Here is a 19,226-nt window from a genome sequence, read left to right as displayed (position 1 = left end):
TGAGGCTCCATTTACCCTTCTTTTTAATATGAGTGGTATCAATCTGACAATGAGTAATCTAGTTGTAAATATTATTGTTTATTTGATGTAAATAATGCTATCTATACATGTAATGTATAATAAAACTCTTTAAGAACAACCAGGCTATGTTATATGGATGTAAGAGGAATTAACTGATAGTAGAAACACCAGCACAGAAACCATAGAGTTAGACTCCACATTATGGTTTTGTTAAAAATTCAGAAATACAGGAAAACCTTGCAATTGTATCAATTCATTTATTCTAGAGCTGCAACGATTCACTGATGAGGTAGTTCCTCTCTCATAGAAATCATGAAGACACAATTTTTGACTTAGAAACCATGGTTCGGTCTTAAGTTCATAAATACAGGGAAATCTTATGATTGTATTTCATTTATATGTCAATTGCTTTGGTTCACCCTTGAGGCTGTGAACTATTTATTTGTGAATTCAAAAAATACTGTTTTTATTCACATTAACATAACAAAACAAATAAAAACTTTTAAATGTCAGAACATAGTGAATTAAGCAAATATATTCCTGCACCAGAGAGTGCATGGAGGTCAATAATGTTTGGTTTAAAGACTTGACATCACTTCAGCATTGAACATATAATTCTATATAAAAATAACTTCTTTGAACACTGCAGGACCAGCAGTTTTTCTCAAGTAACATAGATATGAAACAATTACATTTAAAATAATGTAATAACTAGAAATTAGTTTTGTTTAAAAAAAAATGAAATGAATGGAGTTTTAAGGCCTACTTTTCTGCACTTTATGAGCTAATGAAGATTGGCAACAATATGCAGTGGGCCATGAGGGCAATTTTGCCAAGACAGTGGCATTAGCCAGCTCTTTTTCTAAACCTGTTTCAAACCTTGCAGGTGAAGTTTGCAACTCTGTAACCTAATAAGCATTAAAACTTTTGAAAACAATTATATGGCACCAATGTATAGAATGTCCAGGAATAATATCAGGAAACCACAATAGATGTCATTATTCAGCAGTTTTCACTACTTTCCTTTGCCCTGAAAAATACATTTGAAGGCCCTTTGATTTTACAGTGGAGCCACGTTTGTATGTCAAAAACCGTTAAGCTTTTCTCTAATTACAGGAACCACAGACATCTAATAGACAATCATGCAAATAGAACCTATAAATGCCTCTGGTATACATATTTGCATAAACCACTGGTTATTTATAAATAGTAATTAGAAATTATGACAAGCTTATCTAACCTACCTTCACTTTATCTAATTCCGACTTCAATGAATGAACTTTAGATCTTTCTTTTTCTAGCTCAGCAGTTAATTCAGCTACCTGTGTGATGAATGAACAGAATATTGAAAGTATTGAACACAACTATTGTTCTCACAAACTGAAATGTAAGGTGAACTTACTTCCCAGTAAAAACATATCTACAATAAAACTTCAAATTCTTTGTTGTAACTGTTTATAAATACTGAACCATTATTACTTTGAATCACAAGTACATAGTTATTTGTATGTGTTAGTCATATACCTTAAAATGCGGGGGCATCATTGCATTGAAGCACTCAATAATATTTCTATCAGGATTTATTTGTCTGTATTTATATACAGTGATAGATGAATGTACTGAAGAACTATCAATGTTAGCTTTGTAAATATTATACCTGATCAGTCAGTTCATCTTTAACATGACTTAATTCTTCTACTTGTAATAACACTTCAGTTTTATCTTTCACTGAAAATATACCATAATATAATATAAATACACAACTAACCAATACTTACTTAAAGGTAATGAAAAAAACTTTCCCCATTGCGACTCATTTACAAAAGTGTCCCGTTAACCTTTGAACTCGTTTATATCTTTTTCACTGTATTTTAGCTCAAACAGAAAAGGGCGATTATTGGGACCAATAATTACGTATTTATGAATAGTAGATAGATAACTGAATGCACTTTTGTCACAATTTAAAATTGCCATCAAGACTTCTAAAGGAACCCCTTGTGTTTTGTTGCATGGGTTCCCCCAAGGGATACCGTACTAATTACTCTTGTAGTTCACAGAGCTATCAAAATACAATACTTACTTTCTCCCTCAGCTAAAATAAAACACAACTGTTTGTTTCTCTTCTTCACCTTTTTATGTTCTTCCTGAAAAAGTAATTTAATGAATATTAAATCATAATTTTTGGTAGGAGTTATATCCCTTGAAGTGATAATTTGTTTATGCCAGGGCTAAAAGAATATCAATTGAATTTTTGATTGTTCATAGACAGATTTTTAACAATCAGCCTTTGATTATCCAATGCTATCAAAACTCACCGCTAATTTTTCATACTGTTCTTTTAATTTTGATATTTCATCTGATTTTTCTTCTATTACTGCCTGGTATTTTGATGCCATCACACTTTCTTGTGCATAGTGCTACAAATATAAAACAATAGGACTATCAGTATTGCTAGTACATCATATAACAGGAGAAGGATTCTAAAGTACCAAGAGATATCTAACTGTCTTGTATCAACTTAGAACTCTTTCATTGGGCAAATGATGTTATTAAGTAAGCATTGAAGAAAATTGTGCCATTTTTATTTTTAATTTCCATCGATTAATTAATACCCAATAGTACATGTATATTGACTGAGGTGGATCAAAAAATAAGATGCAAGAGGCATTTTACTCATAGAAGCACCTTATATCATCACATTAAAACATATGGTTTTAATAACCATAAATAACATCTAACAGTAAAATTTATTTATTTCACATGTTGTAGTTTTAACAAATTTAAAAGCAAATTTTACCTTTTTATACTCTTCTTGAATTTTTTCTTTTCGTAGAATTTTACTGACATCATCTTCAACTTTATCAAAATATTTATCATTGGCTTTGTGAGGGGGGATTTTTTTGGTCGGGGTCACTGGGTCAGGGCTTTCACTTTTTTCAGATTCTTTGTGTTCTAAATCAGTTGATTTAAACTCTTCTAAACTCATCACTTTTTTCTTTTTCTTTTTACTTTGATTTGATTCTTCTGCTTTACCATTTTCTGTGGTTTTAACTAATTTTTTAAGCTGCAATGAATTTTTAATATTTAAAATTCATAAACAGATATACAGATAAACAGAAGTTGATTAAGAAGATTGTTCCAGGTGTATAAAAATATATATGACCAACTATAAATACATACATGTTTTTTTTCTTCTATCTCTAGTTTACTCAGCAATAATGCTGCTTCCAAGTCTTTCTCATAAGCTTCCTCTGTGTTCTAAAAGATAATGAATGATAAGCAATGTTGGAACTATATTTTCAAAGTTATTTAGTCATCTGAAAATCACTTAAAATCTAATCAGATTACTGGTTTTACTTTAAATTTTAGTTAAGTGTTCGAGAATAAGGCCCATGATGACATTCTTGCTCCGACATGGCACATCTGTGTTCACATCTCATCCTCTATGATTTTTGCTCCTTTGTTTCATAGAGCAAGCCATGTGACTGGTTCTGTGTTCACATAACATATGTACTGTATCAGATGATAAATATTTGATCTGAATTAGAAAGACATTTTACCTCAGCATCTCGTGAAACCCACTGATTCCATTCTTCAACATTATTAGTATTTTCGTTGACTGAATCATTACTATTTACACTGGATAGATGCTGTCTACCTGTGGCTTGGTCATTGTTATTTTGACCCTGGAAAAGAAAACTCGTAATTCAAGTATTTTACTAAACCTATAAGTATGTTGTTATGCTGTGGACCTGTCTACATACTAAGGCAAATGGAATGCAATAAAAATTCATTCATGAAACAAATGAGAAAAGGGTCAAAGTCTGAGCTCAAAGTGAACACCAAGTAGACCATTGTATCCTTTCCTTTTTTTAAATATCATGTATTGTACTCTTTACTTATTGCAAAATACTGAATCACATTTTCATAATAATGCCATTACTAATAAGAAATACAATGCAAACCTGGTCTTTAGACTTCTTTTTATTTTTCTTGTTTGTCTGTTTGCTTTGTTGTTGTTGCTGATTTTGATTTTGCTGCGGAGGCTTTTTATTCTTTTTTTGCTTGTCAGATTTTTTGTCATCGTTCATTAAAGCTGCAAATCTTGATTCCTGAACGCGTGCCATTGTTGATTAATGCAAAATATGTCAATTCTTGCAAGAATTATTGAAAATTATTTGCAAACGCTTGCAACTCCTGTCGTAAATGGATATTGATGTTTTAGTGCTACTTCGTTATGGGCAGGAAATGGCCTCCAGTTTGATGAATAATGTGGTTATACTAAACACCGAAATGGAGCCCACTAACTAAAAACACCTTTCACGCCTCTGATGTATTTTGGCAACTCGTATAATTTGTAAACGATAAAATTTGAAATTGTGTATGTTTGAACATAGAACTGTATACAGTATATTACAGTTCTATGATTTGAATTTTTAGTCAGGTTTACGTTAGTAGTCCGAAACCACCTTTACTCGAAGGAATGGTTGAGCAATTTGAAGCCCGAAACTAGCACTGACTCCTTAAAGATGGGTGCCCTTAAAATGTTAATACTTATATTAATAGAAAGTCGAGTTGTTCTAATGACTTGGAAAAATACCAGTTTGTCTCATATGTCCACAATTAATTCATAATAAGCTAAATTAGAAGAGATTTACCAGCAGAATTGCAATGTGTGACCGATCAAAAAAGGTCAAAAAGTCTTCTGTTTTTTTTTTGTTTATCCAGACTGTACATACATGGACATTTATGATTGGTTAAAACTCAATAAGAACATAATGATATGATTAAGAATACATGGTTTGCTTAATTTGACATTAAAAGAAGGAAACCCATCTTTAAGTAGCTCAGGATAGCTAATACCTATCATTGACGAATGGTGTCGAATAGATTCAAAATATCTTAACAAGACTTAGTTTCGGAATTTACCCATTTTTTAGTAGCCTACCTGATAAACACCAATGACACGCGTTAATGCGTTGATGAATAAATGAATAAAACAATAATTACATATTATACATGTATCGGTTAAACGATTTTTTAAAGCAGCCAATCCAGATTGGATTATCTTTCTAAATTTTCTGTGCATTTTGTGAATCCCAGCGATCATTTCCTATGTGTTTTAAACGGAACGATCATCAAACAGTACAATCATGTTAGCAATTTTCTTGTGGATGTGAGTCTGGAATGTCATGCATAAGAAACATTCTCGTCAATCGCGTAGGCAGATGAAATGACACATTACACATTATGATACTCCCACAGAAAAATATTGGTTGGGTCCGGAATGCCGAAAAATGCTAGTCGATTGATAATTGTGCGTTTTTGAGACAAGTCGTCCGTTATAAATTCTTAAACACGCCTTAAAAATTTGATATTGATGGTCCCTTTTCTATGATCAGAAGGAGACATATTCAATTCGTTTAATCTTAACCTCAAAATTACATTTTTTAAATTTTTGTGATATTATTGTCAGGAGTAATGCTTTTAGATTGTTATCGTGGTCGCAAATGACTTCAAATTAACCTGGTATCAATCTAATGTAGGTCCATTTATGACTAATGATTTGTCATTGATCATCAGCTAGTCCATTTCAATTAACTTAAAGGCCTATTATATTTTGGTCACTATCATTATTTGACTATCGCGTCCATAATGGCATCTGGTTTGTTAACGATTGAATGGAGGAGTGCTAACAATATGTTGTGTGATTTCTTTTAATGCTTGGTCATCTATTATTTGTACAAAGTGATTCAAAATTCTAAAGGGACTGGTCCGTTATTTATTTCAATTAATGAGAGCATTCTCGCAGGAAACGGCTATATGGTGTGTAGAATACAATGCCATAGACAGAAATCAATATCAAAGGTGTGGGAACGGTGAGTTTATTTACCGTATCTGACGCTAATGTAAGCTTATTTGCATATCATTTGAATACATGCAAATAGGGACGCTTTCTTATACAACTTGGACTTTTGGGGATTATTAGTTTCGTATTTACAATAAAACAGTGCGAATATTTGAAATATACCTATATTATAGCTCTAAAGCGGGATGATTGTTGTAGTTAAAACGTTTCGAAAATCTGAGTATGAGCTATTGAAGTTAATAGATTTCAATTTAAAAAGGATCACCTCCTCTATTAACTTTAATGGAAAAACCAAGAAGAAGGCATGATTTTTTTACAATTCATTTTTTTTGAAGCTGGTGCACACCCCCTTTTTAATAGGACCATCGAAGAGGGCAATCGGCACATTTTACTTGCCATGCGTAAACCAACTTAACTTTCCTATTACAATACTTATTGTACAAATGGCTTTTACATAACAAATAAGAATCGAGTCACAATGTTAGAGACTTGGTAGTATTTTTTATAAATATTGGAATGTAGCAAGGGATTAAAGGAGCAAAGACAATCACATTGGATATAGAACTAGTAAGTAATTTTGTTTACTAAAATATATATTAGCTTTGTAAGTTATTGTAACCGGGTTTGTATCACTGTCAGTAAGACTTTCGTGGTATCATCTTCATCTAGCTTTTAATTGATTAATCTTTAAGTGGAATTTTGGGGGTTAAATCCATTACTAGGAATACAATATTATGGTCTTAGGTGCATGGTGATGAAAATACAGTCTCATAAGAGCACTGGCCTAGGTCACGAAATAAAGATTATCAAGGTAAGGTTAAGATAATTATATAAGTTTTAAATTAATGATAAATATAAATCATAATCCTGAGTTTTATTTACACATCGTTTCAATAATATACGCTGTCATCATCAGATGAAAAATAAAATGATGGCTGCCTAAAATGATGAAGATGACAATGTAAATTGTTGAAACGCTGTGTTTGGAAATGCATGAAAAACAAACGACTGCTTGAGAGTGGTAAAAGGATTTGAATGAAGCGAATCTGTCTATAGATAAAGAGGTCTTGTCCTGCAGGATGAGAAATATCCACAGTGTAGTAATAGAAATTAGGCACTTAAAGGTCTTGTAAAGAGATTTTCTAAATTTTGTGTGTGTATCGGAGACATTAAAAGACATCAATTTGCACTGTTCCAATTTCAGTCATGAGCTTGTGGTTCCTGCAGTTCCACAAAAAAGTGTTTGATGACGTCACTTATCGTAAAATATACTTCCCGTTAAATATATTATTTAACCTGTCTGGTAATAACAGTGCACGACTAATTGAATATCTCTATTGGAGAATATCTATTGGAGAGCATAAAAAGACACGGCATATTCAAACAAACAGTATAGATTTACATGGAGTTTTACATCCCACGTTCTATACCTTATTAAAGAACGTATTATAAACTCGCCTATTAGAGTATAGATCGAATAAACATACATCTTTGTAAACATAGTACATGTTTGAAATGATAATCTAAGGACTGAATTGCGTGTTGATTAATTTCGAATAATAAACTCATTAATTCTGTTTTAGATTCCGCTTGAAAACAATTAGAGCTCGTTCCATGATTGAAAACAGATCAGTTTAGCTAGAATAGTTTCAAATGTTATAAAAATGGTGATTTGGTTGAGACCAGTCTGGATTGTTTTTATTTTTGTGGCTGTAAATAGTAAACATGTACAAGGTAAGTATTCATGTTTTTGTTGTCAACAATATTATAGCAGGAACCGAAATGTGCGTATAAACGGGACTCCTTTGTATATCAAAGCATAGACCACTAAATATAAGATATAAGGGGTTAGCAATGAAATTAATAACTCAGACAGCGGGTATGGATGGGGCTAAATTCACAACATTTGTATTGAAGTGAATGGGCAAGTAAGAAGATTCACTGCGCTGCAGTGAGAAGTATGAACGATTCTTTATAATTTTGCTTCATGTGAGATGCTTTCGATAACCATTGTACTGAATTATGTACTGTAAATGATACATTGGTTGATACAATACAGGTTAAGTTTTCAGTTCTTACTCTAGCCAAACTTATCAGGCCCTACCCAGTCTTGTATGGATGCGAACAGATTTGTCCTTACCGTAATTTTTTACTGGAATTTTCTCTCTGTTAACTATATCTCTTATCGGTGATAAAGGACCGACACTATCGAGATATATTATATTGAGAAGAATACGTCTGGTCGTAGAGTAGAGCCCTGACAGTGAGACCAATCTGGCCCTGTCCGCTTTTACACGATACACGAATGTTTTCTTTTTTTATATCCCCAGCTGAGACAAATACATCTGAAGATTTAGTGGTAGAGTTATTAGATAGGGGATACCAGAAAGATGTCAGACCAAGATGTGGTGTTAACAATAATGATACGGTACATGTCGTAATGGATCTGGCGTTACGTCAAATCATTGAATTGGTGAGCATCTTTTTTTCGATCTTATAACATCACTTCTTCCTGACCATCACTTATGTGATTTTAAATGTTCATCTGTCTGGTCTCAAGGTGCATTTCACCTGCACTGCATTGGCTAAACTAGATACGTGGGGTCTTTTTAACAATTGTATTTTTTCTAATTGGCATGATGGTGGTTTTCTGTAGTTAACTGTAATTGGCATGATGGTGGTTTTCTGTAGTTAACTGTAATTGCCATGGTGGTGGTTTTCTGTAGTTAACTGTAATTGCCATGATGGTGGTTTTCTGTAGTTAACTGTAATTGCCATGATGGTGGTTTTCTGTAATTAACTGTAATGGCCATAATGATGGTTTTCTGTAATTAACTGTAATTGCCATGATGGTGGTTTTTTGTAGTTAACTGTAATTGCCATGATGGTGGTTTTCTTTAATTAACTGTAATGGCCATGATGGTGGTTTTCTGTAATTAACTGTAATTGCCATGATGGTGGTTTTCTGTAATTAACTGTAATTTTCATGATGATGGTTTTCTGTGGTAACTGTAATTGCCATGATGGTGGTTTTTTGTAGTTAACTGTAATTGCCATGATGGTGGGTTTCTGTGGTTAACTGTAATTGCCATGATGGTGGTTTTCTGTGGTTAACTGTAATTGCCATGATGGTGGTTTTCTGTGGTTAACTGTAATTGTCATGATGGTGGTTTTCTGTGGTTAACTGTAATTGCCATGATGGTGGATTTCTGTGGTTAACTGTAATTGCCGTGATGGTGGTTTTCTGTGGTTAACTGTAATTGCCATGATGGTGGTTTTCTGTAGTTAACTGTAATTGCCATGATGGTGGTTTTCTGTGGTTAACTGTAATTGGCATGATGGTGGTTTTCTGTGGTTAACTGTATTAGCCATGATGGTGGTTTCAGTAGTTAACTGTAATTGCCATGATGGTGGTTTTCTTTAATTAACTGTAATGGCCATGATGGTGGTTTTCTGTAATTAACTGTAATTGCCATGATGGTGGATTTCTGTGGTTAACTGTAATTGCCGTGATGATGGTTTTCTGTGGTTAACTGTAATTGCCATGATGGTGGTTTTCTGTAGTTAACTGTAATTGCCATGATGGTGGTTTTCTGTGGTTAACTGTAATTGGCATGATGGTGGTTTTCTGTGGTTAACTGTATTAGCCATGATGGTGGTTTCAGTAGTTAACTGTAATTGCCATTATGGTGGTTTTCTGTGGCAAATTGGAATTAATTTGAAGGAAGGTTTTTTTAGCAACCTGTTTTTGGCATTGACGTAGTGTAGTTTTCAGTAACATATTGTTAATGCTCAGATGGTTTTCTGACTGTATTTGAAATGGGTTTTCTTTTCTACTGTAATTGATAATTGACATGTAGCTTTCTAGCAAATAGGAATTTTTTAGTTTTTTTATCCTTACGTACTTCCTATGATACAGAAACCTTTACAATAGTTCTTGCTATTTACACAATTATCAGGGGGAATTGATCTATGGGAAATAAAAACATAAAAAAGATTATATGCTTTGTCGATAGTCTGATTGGAAATTAAATAATCCACAAAGGATTATTCATCGGCGGAGAGGCAAAGTAAATATTTATCTTGAGCGTTAATTATTTTTTATAGAGCTCTATCATTATTCTCGTGAAATAACAAGCCCTTAAGCGGATGGTTTGCTCTAATGCCCCATTTGAGTATTTATCAAGATGATCTAGTATGATATTTAAAGACCTACATAAAAGAAATTATTGACTCTATTTTGCCTCTATTTAAATCATTCAGTCTGATATTTGATAGTACTGTTGTTATTCGTATCAATAGATGGGGTAGTTCTGATAACAGGCGCAAATCGTTTGAAAATTGTATGCCATGAAGAGCAAAGATATGCCAATCTTTATGGATTAGGGTGGTGGAAAGAAAACAAGTAACTATTCAACAGAAGGCACTGGCACAGGATTAGTGATCACTTATCTTTAAAGTCAGTCAATCTAATAGGAGTTATTTCGTCTCCTTTTTTCTGATATTTTTTCATCTGCATTGCAATCTGATCAGTTTTTTACCACAGTCATGTTCTAATGACGTTAATTTTAACCAATCAAAGCGTGTCGAACCCACAGAAGTCCGTTGAAAATAGACAGTTGTGCAGATATATAATTAACCTTACTATTTGCTATAGGCGTCGACCGGGTTCTGTGTTCTAGGATCTATAGTTCAAATTATCACCAGGCAGCCACTGTAACCTGATCAAGAATAAGTATCACTTAATCAATATTAAGGTTGTTGCAATCCATAATAGAGTGTTTAAATTCTCTGTAGAATTGTTAGCTTAAGTTATATTACATGGTTCTTACACAACAGTCAATAAGGTAGCAGATGGTAGACCATGTCATAAACTTGAATCATAAAAACATAATAATAAATTCTTCACATTTGACACATTTTTAAACCTCAGGTGAGGGATTATATTTATCACGTCTAATCCTTGTCAGATGGTACCAACTTATAATAACCTTTGAAATTTTCTCGTTTGAGCCATCATCTGTTATAGTCTAAAATCGTCATCTGTATTTCAATGACGAATCAACAAACTAGCATAGAAATATATTAAGCATCTTCTTAGAGTCACTAACGAGTCGACATATAATGTAATATGTTTTTTGCATTTTATATTTGTAAAGAGATCTATCCAATTTATTGATATGCTATTAAAAATATGAAAGATCTTCAATTTTTCATGACTGCAAATTTATATTGGTAATCTGTGTTACCTCATTTTAATTTGAAATTTTAGAAGACTCGATTCAGGAACAACAGGTAGTTGATGCATCAATATATTTGGTCTCTCAATCGCCTATATTTTTTGTAATCTTATCGTTCTGTATATTTTCAGGATGAGCCACAACAGATCCTGCATACCAATTGTTGGTTACGAATTGTAAGTTGTTTAACCTCTCATCTAATATACTAATCGTACACTTCCGTGTGATATTTCCCCTGTTGTGCCGACTGGTTTAGCAAGTTCATAATAGGATAAACATTAGATAATTTTCTTATTGATGTATGAAGTATTACACTGCCTTTTGTTCCTGCAAATGTAGATTTGATATTCAACTAAGAACTGATATGATTCCAAGGAACAAAGGAAACCATCTGATTCGGCTATCTAGAAATTTCTCCTCAGCATAAGATATATCCCCTGATCCCCTGACCCATATTCCCCCTTCATTAGTTATCATTTCTTCACATTATTGACTTCTAGACATGGTCAGATTGTCGCCTTGTCTGGAATTCTTCCAATTATCGAGACATTAACAGTATAGTAGTTCCAGCAAAGAAACTCTGGTATCCAGATTTGACTCTGTATGACAGGTGAGTTGTTATTATAATCATCATTATTGATCATCTGAAAATTGGAGTCTCTTAGTGTAAAAACATGCTTACATTATTTGGTCTACGAGCATATTGCATTATAATGCAGAAGAATCAGACAGTTGTTTTCAATCTGAAGTGCCCTGGCTCTATCATATGCAGTTGGTAAAGCAAATATTTAGAGTATCAGGTCCCATGAAGATCATCGTCAGATCTGGATGCTCTTGATAAGCAACTGTGCAGTCAGAAAAGAATAGAAAGAAGTTTCAAACAGCTGTTCCCCTAGGGTAATAGACAGTTCATCAACTGTGGAATCGGTAACTAATGCAATTTAGTTTCAGAAGATGTGCTATTTTCTATCTTATTTAGAATTTTTGCTCTTCATCAAATCTGTAATGTCACTTGTCATGAGTTGATGATGCTGACTGATCCGGCTACTTTTGGATCCAAAATGTTAAGTTTTCGAATTTCCCAACTGTTAAACATATCATTTTCTTTCGGTTCTAAGCAGTGCCGAGGTTTCAAGTCAGAATATACAGAACTATAGAATAGGTTTAACATCAAATGGTGACATACGACAGTATGTACCAGCGGTCCTCGTCAGTTTGTGCAGCATTGACGTTTCAATATTTCCATTTGATGAACAAGTTTGTAACCTTACTTTTGGGATGTGGATGCATAACGGCCTGGACGTAGATATTGCACCGTTACGAAACGCCGACCTGAGTCAATACGTCCAGCACGTGGAATGGAGATTGATCAGTTTTAATTCTGAACGTATCGTGAACGTATTTGTAGACATCCCATATCCGGTAGTGATATACCAGCTAAGGTTACAAAGAAAACCGTTATTTTATGTGATAAACTTGTTGTTTCCATGTGTATTAATATCAACTATAGCCGTATTAGGGTTTATTCTGCCCTCAGACTCAGGTGAGAAAGTGAATCTTGAAGTGACAGTGTTGTTATCTTTGGCTGTGTTTCAACTTATCGTTCTTGACACCATGCCACCATCATCAGAAACACTACCAGTTATCGGTAAGTTCAAGGTTTACCGTCGTCTCTATATACCCCATACTACCTTACGTTCCATTTCCATAACAATAACACATCGTGAATGTTAAGGCTGTTGTCACTTTTATGAGAAGATATCCAAGAGATTTTTCAAAGGTTCCGCAGACCTTAATGCGGTTGTTTCTTTGTTTCTGTTTTGTCTGTAAAGCTCTTCTATCTATTTCAGGACTATATTTTGCCGCAACGATGGTCATGGTGGCCTTATCCTGCTTGATGACAGTTCTGGTTTTAAATATACATTTTAGAGGCAAAACAGAATATCGAGCACCGAAAGTTTTAAGATGTATTATTATTAATGGTTTAGGGAAGGTATTTTGTATACAAACCACGAGCCCAGTGACAGATTCGAATGCATCTAAAAGGGTAATTAGCTTTATTTTCAACTAAGAGGTGGACGATCTACAATCGTTGGCAGATGCATGCTCTTTGCTCTCGTACATCATATTAGACGCTGTTGCCAACGTCATCATTTTAGGTGTCAATCATGTAGTCACTTACGTCATCAAAATGTGTTCAGATAGCGGCATTTACGTCATCCGTAGATTCCGGACCACAGGTATGCGGTGTCGTAGATCATCTAAATCCAGTGATTGATCAGATTCTCCCACGAGATTCTTCTGATTGTCTGAAAATTCTCCCACGTGGCAACAACTGCTTCCAGTCGTTGCTGCCAGATTCTGCCGATTGTCTGATTCCTCCATTGCAGAAGGAGAAATATCCACGATGGTAGGACATGCAGCTAGGCTACGTCAAAAAAGTTTTGTGAAAATCAACAACCGGACTAAATTTAACTTTAATGTCTTACACTTTTACAGTATAACAAAGAAGAGAATGAGTTAGCCAAGGACAATGGAGAAGCCTCAATATTTCAAATTGATATACCTTCCAGAAAACCGAACAAAAGCAATACTGAACAATATTCGAACCACTATCCGTTAAGGATGGAAATTTCATCAGACGCCTTTTCTGAGTTAGTGGAGATTAATGAAAAAATGCTGTCCTCGATGGAATGTATCGGCAATAAATTGTGTGACAGTTCAGACCAAATTAGAAACTCTGATGAATGGTATTTAATGGCAATAATATTGGATCGCTTCTTTTTCTTAATATTCTTAGTGATTTCCATATCTTTAGTTTTCGCCTTTATGTTACGTTATATGATATAAAAGATTTATGAGTTGTATGAATAAATATGTATATTATGTGTGACCTTATCCCATCTCTTAAGAACAGTTGAGTGATTTCCACGACTCCGCCATTCCTAGCCAGTTAGAGTCACTAAGATCTATTCTAAACAACAGATGTGCGCAACACCAGAAATGATGATGTACAAAATCTACATTATATAATCTATGAAAAAGAAAAAATGAGAACCAAAATACGAACATGCAAGAGACAAGCGTCGAACAGGCGTCATAATCTGCAGTGAGCATGAAAATGACTCTACCTGACCTTGCGAAACACTATTGAAGATCAGACACCTTACAAAACGCTCTGCTCTAACAGACAAAACACTCGACAAGGACTGATAAACACTCTATTAGAACATGCGAAATACTACTAGAACACACAAACAGACAAACACTCTACCAGAACAGACAGACACTCTACTAGAACACACAAACTGACAAACACTCTACTAGAACAGACAAACACTCTACTAGAACAGACAAACAGACAAACACTCTGCCAGAACAGACAGACACTCTACTAGAACACACAAACAGACAAACACTCTACTAGAACAGACAAACACTCTACTAGACACAACAGACAAACACTCTACTAGAACACACAAACACTCTACTAAAACAGACAAACACTCTACTAGAACAGACAAAACACTCTACATGCTAAATTACTTGAAGAGACGAAACACTTTACCAGAAGAGACGAAACACTCTACAGGCCAAACCACTAATAGAGGCGAAATGTAAACTAACTAAACATTTGTATGAACAGAAAGTCATTCTAATTCTTTCGGGTCTATTTGAATCGTTTATTCAAGTGTATTTAAAAAAATCAGCAAAATTACCTATGCAAAGATAACAGAAAAAACATCTGTATATTTATCTGCGCTTATCGTTTTGGTCAACTTTACTCTCGAATTGACTAGATGGTCTGAGAGTATTCAAAGCACGCTACTTTCCCTAGAGACCCGAGATAAAGTGAGACATTTTCTTTTATGTGAATTCTGGAAGCATTTAATGTTATTAGGTAATGATATCGCATTTGAGAGCTATTACCAACTGATGCTTGACCTTTGTCAGAAATGCTGTTGCATAGTTGATAATTGATAATGAAAAGCAACCTTGGTTTTACACCCCCGTTGGAATCCCACTTCTGTCTAGCTCTTTCACATCAATTAGTTCGATAAACAATGCGATGAAAATAGATAGCCCTCAATGGACACTGCTGATGGGCAGTCTAGCTGTTTTTTTTAAAACGGTCGGACGCTTGGGCTGAGTGCTGACTCTACAACTTACTCTGTAAGGGTTACCCTCCAAGTCAATGTCTGGTTAGAGCGGAAAATTAAAACATAGATTATCTTATGTACATGTTTGTAGACATTAAGCTCAACTTCAACTATTGATTATAGAATTAATTTTGTACGGTCGGTTAAACTATAATTAAATACATGTAAAGTGATATACATTTCCGTGTCGGCTCCAACAAATCAGTTTTTGATATTAAATATAATATCATAAACGGAAACATGAACTTCCATTAATTCGTTTTGTTAAACTTAAAGTCTTCGTTTTATTGGATAATTCCACCGATCCCATGAATTTCGAGAAAACCCTATGACCATCATATCCCGAATGTGGGTTTTGACAAATTACAAAAGTTCTATTCACTCAAGAAGGTATGACGAATAGAGGTGTTGTTTGAACACGATGGCTTATAACAAGATCAAATTATGCGTCACTTTGTATTTAACTTGAAACAAATATTTGAACGATTTGTTACAACTTTCTAATGGTATCGCGTAGTTAAACATATTGTCTGACACAAGTAATTTCATAACTACACTATTAATTGGAAGATGAATTAAAAGGTTTGAGTAACCGGGTATGATTTTGTGACAGATCGTACAGAGCTTGATTCATTATTTACAAATATCCTGTGATGTGACTAATCCTGTTAGTACCGACTATTCATCAGTGAATAGTACTTAAATTTCTAGTAGAATGGGTTTACTTAAAGGTCCATTATCTTAATTGGAAACTAGTGTATATTTCATATACTAAATGTCTATCACGAAGAAGGGACGGAACTATATAATTAGTAAAGTGTCTAGTTTCATTGAACTTTCAGGCAGGGGGCAATTCCTGAATAGTTTTACCTTAGGCTACTTTTTATAGTATAAGAACCTATTATAAATATCACTGTGTTGTGATGTCGCTTATTAGTAGACAGACAATTAAAAATAAACAAATGAATAAGTTGATTAATTAATATGCAATACAATACAATACAAAACAATACGATACAATAAATTTAAAATTAAACCGAATTATATTAATTTAAACTATAATTTAAAAATCAATTTCAATCTGAATAAATCAATAAATCAATAAATCAATAAAAGAATAAATAATTGAATTGAATGGACAATCAGAATGATAATTGAGGGCAAAATCTTTTTAAATAAAATCTCTTTCAAACGTGAAACGTCAAAATAAAAAATAAATTGTCTCATTTTATTCAGAACAAAACATCATCTAAAACATTGAAACATCATTATTATGACCATTCCCAAGAGTTGATCGAGTTTAGTGGAATTATAGAAATGATATAAAAAGCTTTTGAAATATTAAATGAGAATAATAGGCAATGAATCAATTTAATAATATAATGAACAAATTGATTATTCTATTATTAATTACGTTTCGTCACTAATTTATAGACCAATATGAACTATTCTATTTAAATGGTACTATTCACATGTCCAATGAGAATTATTCAATAACCATTCTGATACTAAAAACTTTTACTATCGGCTTATCTCACTCATATATATAATAATATGATTTAACACTTTACATTGTATAATCACTCCCGATCAAAAGGTACCTATTTAATTACTCATTGTATGTAGAGGGGAGTTTGGGAAACGAGAGTCTAAACATGATGATTAAAAAGGGGGATAAATCACGTCAAAATATACTAAACCTAAATCTGCCAAAGTGATCTCTAAGAAAATTAGAGCAACCCCATCTGTTACATTTCCCATATCTTATTGGAAGATTCAAATCAACGATTCAAATGGACATGGTGCAACGATGGAAATGATATAAGTTTTAACCCGTTCTTTGTATCAGGTGGCATCATGGTTTTTGTATATCCTATCAATATTGCCACACGAAATCATTTACTTGGAGGCGGTGTTTCTGGTCTGAAATGTTGAAAGCTTTACTGTTGATTGCAATCTGGAAAGTCATTCGTATAGCTAATTTAGGTCTCTGTCAGCTGAGAAAGCAAATATTTAGACTATTTATTATCGAAATGTAGTGTAATAGTGACCATTATGATATGTTGTCATTAATTTTTTTTAACGATTTTGACCAAATATGACAAACAGTGTAAAAAAAATCAGCCTTTTTAAATAGAAACTGATTTGAAAGACGGATTTGATACCTTTATAAGTAGGTTACAAATATTTGATATAGAAATTATTAAATGTTAATCAATTAAATCAACAATTATATTTAATGGAAAATAGTGCCCGCTTTGTTTGACTATCCTATAAAAATATAATTAAATAGATCTCGACTTATTAGTTATTGCTTTTTATATATAGAAACAGGAATAAAATGTACAATGTTAGACTTTCAGTATTAATCATTTATCATACCACCCCTTCACAACAGGAAAATAAATAAACGAAAACATATCCCTCACTTAAAACAGATATTTATTTTAGTAAATTTTCAGAAAATCGGTAAATAAACAGACAAATTTGAAAACCAAACTTAAATTAATGTCAACAGCAAGGGATACTTGGCACAATTGCATGAAGATATTTAAAATGTAGAATGAACCTCTCCAAATAAAATACAATATCACCAATGTGTACATAGGCTAAGTTAAAAGTACCTTCAATTTCAATAAGTAAAAAAAATCAGATGAAAAGTGTTTACCATGAGCCAATAATGAAAGTGTTTAAAATGAGTAAAAAAATCAGATGAAAAATGTTAACAATGAGCCAATAATGAACGTGTTTTAAATGAGTAAAGAAAAGTGTTTACAATGACTAAATAATTCAGACTGTCTACAGTGAGTAAATATCGTTGTTACAATATCATGGTTACATTGTCTCTCTATGTGTTATGATTCAATGTTTCGTGGTTATTTCCCCTCTGTATCGTGCTTCTCTTCCCCATTTATCGTGGTTCTTTTCCCTTTATGTCGTGGTTACATTTCCAAATGTATCTTGGTTCCTCTCCCTGTGTATCGTGGTTCTTTTCCCCATGTATCGTGGTTCTTTTCCCTGTGTATCGTGATTACTTTCATGATGTTTAGAAAATTTAGATTAAAACTCCTTTGTGTAAACCAGCTAATGTTCAATTTTTTATATTTTTCAAAACGTAAGTTACGGTATTGTGTTCAATAGTATTTTAGTTTCATTCAATTCTTTCTCATTGATTTTTCTTTTAATCTGCTCCTATTCTTATTAGTTAGTTCAAATATATAAATTACTTATTGTCCTTATTCAATTCCTTTCTTTCTGGTTTTAGCATAAGATTCATATTAATAGTTTTACTTGACAGTAGTATTTGTATCATTTATAATGTGGACGCAAGCTCAGTACGACGATATATTTAATTTCGTCTCATGAACATTACAAATGATCATGGTACAGGGTAGCTACTGAGACATGCGCTTCTGTGTGGTGTATTCGATCCAACACTTCATCAAATGTTGCCTGTAGAGTGGACTTAATGTACGAACCGGACATAGACAAAGGATTACAGGACAATTCAACCACTAGTTTTCTGGTCCAATTTCTGATCAGACACCACCCAGTGTTATAAGATTCTTGCACAATCAACCATATTTCTCCCTAAATCGAAAGGGTAAGCTTTAACAGATCTATAGACACCTTTGATTGGATCTCCAGGCTGAACTTTTTGAACCATTACCGTTTCTGGTTTATTGTCAGATTATTCTTGAACCACATCTTGAAGCTCTGCAATAACCTCCGTCGGTACTCTCTAATTGTCGTGGTAGAGTGACTTTTCCCTCATTGAGTCGGAAATCAACTGGAACAAGACCTGTTGATGTAAATATTGTGCTCTATTTATGATAAATGGAGAGTTATGTTTATTGACAATGTGAATAGAATTATTGATAAAACGTCAGAACAATCGGTGCTGCTGTTATATACCTTAATGCTTAGTAATGTATT

The 19,226-nt window shown here is 33.3% G+C and overlaps 2 protein-coding genes across 2 annotated transcripts; one reads left to right on the top strand and one right to left on the bottom strand.

Moving 5' to 3' along the window:
• Positions 1-439: 439 nt before the first annotated feature.
• On the bottom strand, positions 440-4,266 carry LOTGIDRAFT_234719 (hypothetical protein). The gene is made up of 10 exons (XM_009062936.1): positions 3,987-4,266; positions 3,582-3,707; positions 3,202-3,279; positions 2,819-3,085; positions 2,337-2,438; positions 2,102-2,165; positions 1,679-1,749; positions 1,424-1,441; positions 1,266-1,343; positions 440-1,051 (listed from the first exon to the last, which is right to left on the bottom strand). The coding sequence occupies exons 1-10, from the start codon at positions 4,146-4,148 to the stop codon at positions 1,037-1,039; spliced, it is 981 nt and encodes a 326-aa protein (XP_009061184.1). The 5' UTR covers positions 4,149-4,266; the 3' UTR covers positions 440-1,036.
• A 4,052-nt stretch (positions 4,267-8,318) lies between these two features.
• On the top strand, positions 8,319-13,126 carry LOTGIDRAFT_73296 (hypothetical protein; the record flags this gene model as incomplete). Its single annotated transcript, XM_009062863.1, has 5 exons — positions 8,319-8,363; positions 11,262-11,306; positions 11,631-11,740; positions 12,252-12,778; positions 12,981-13,126. Coding segments are annotated over 5 exons (873 nt in total), but the record flags the coding sequence as incomplete, so codon positions are not given.
• Between the last annotated feature and the right edge of the window lie 6,100 nt (positions 13,127-19,226).

The sequence above is a fragment of the Lottia gigantea genome, assembly GCF_000327385.1.
Source record: "Lottia gigantea unplaced genomic scaffold LOTGIsca_54, whole genome shotgun sequence".
Classification (NCBI taxonomy): Eukaryota; Metazoa; Mollusca; class Gastropoda; family Lottiidae; genus Lottia; species Lottia gigantea.
The sequence above is the reverse complement of the archived record's forward strand: the minus strand, read 5'-3'. Positions and strand labels throughout refer to the sequence as shown.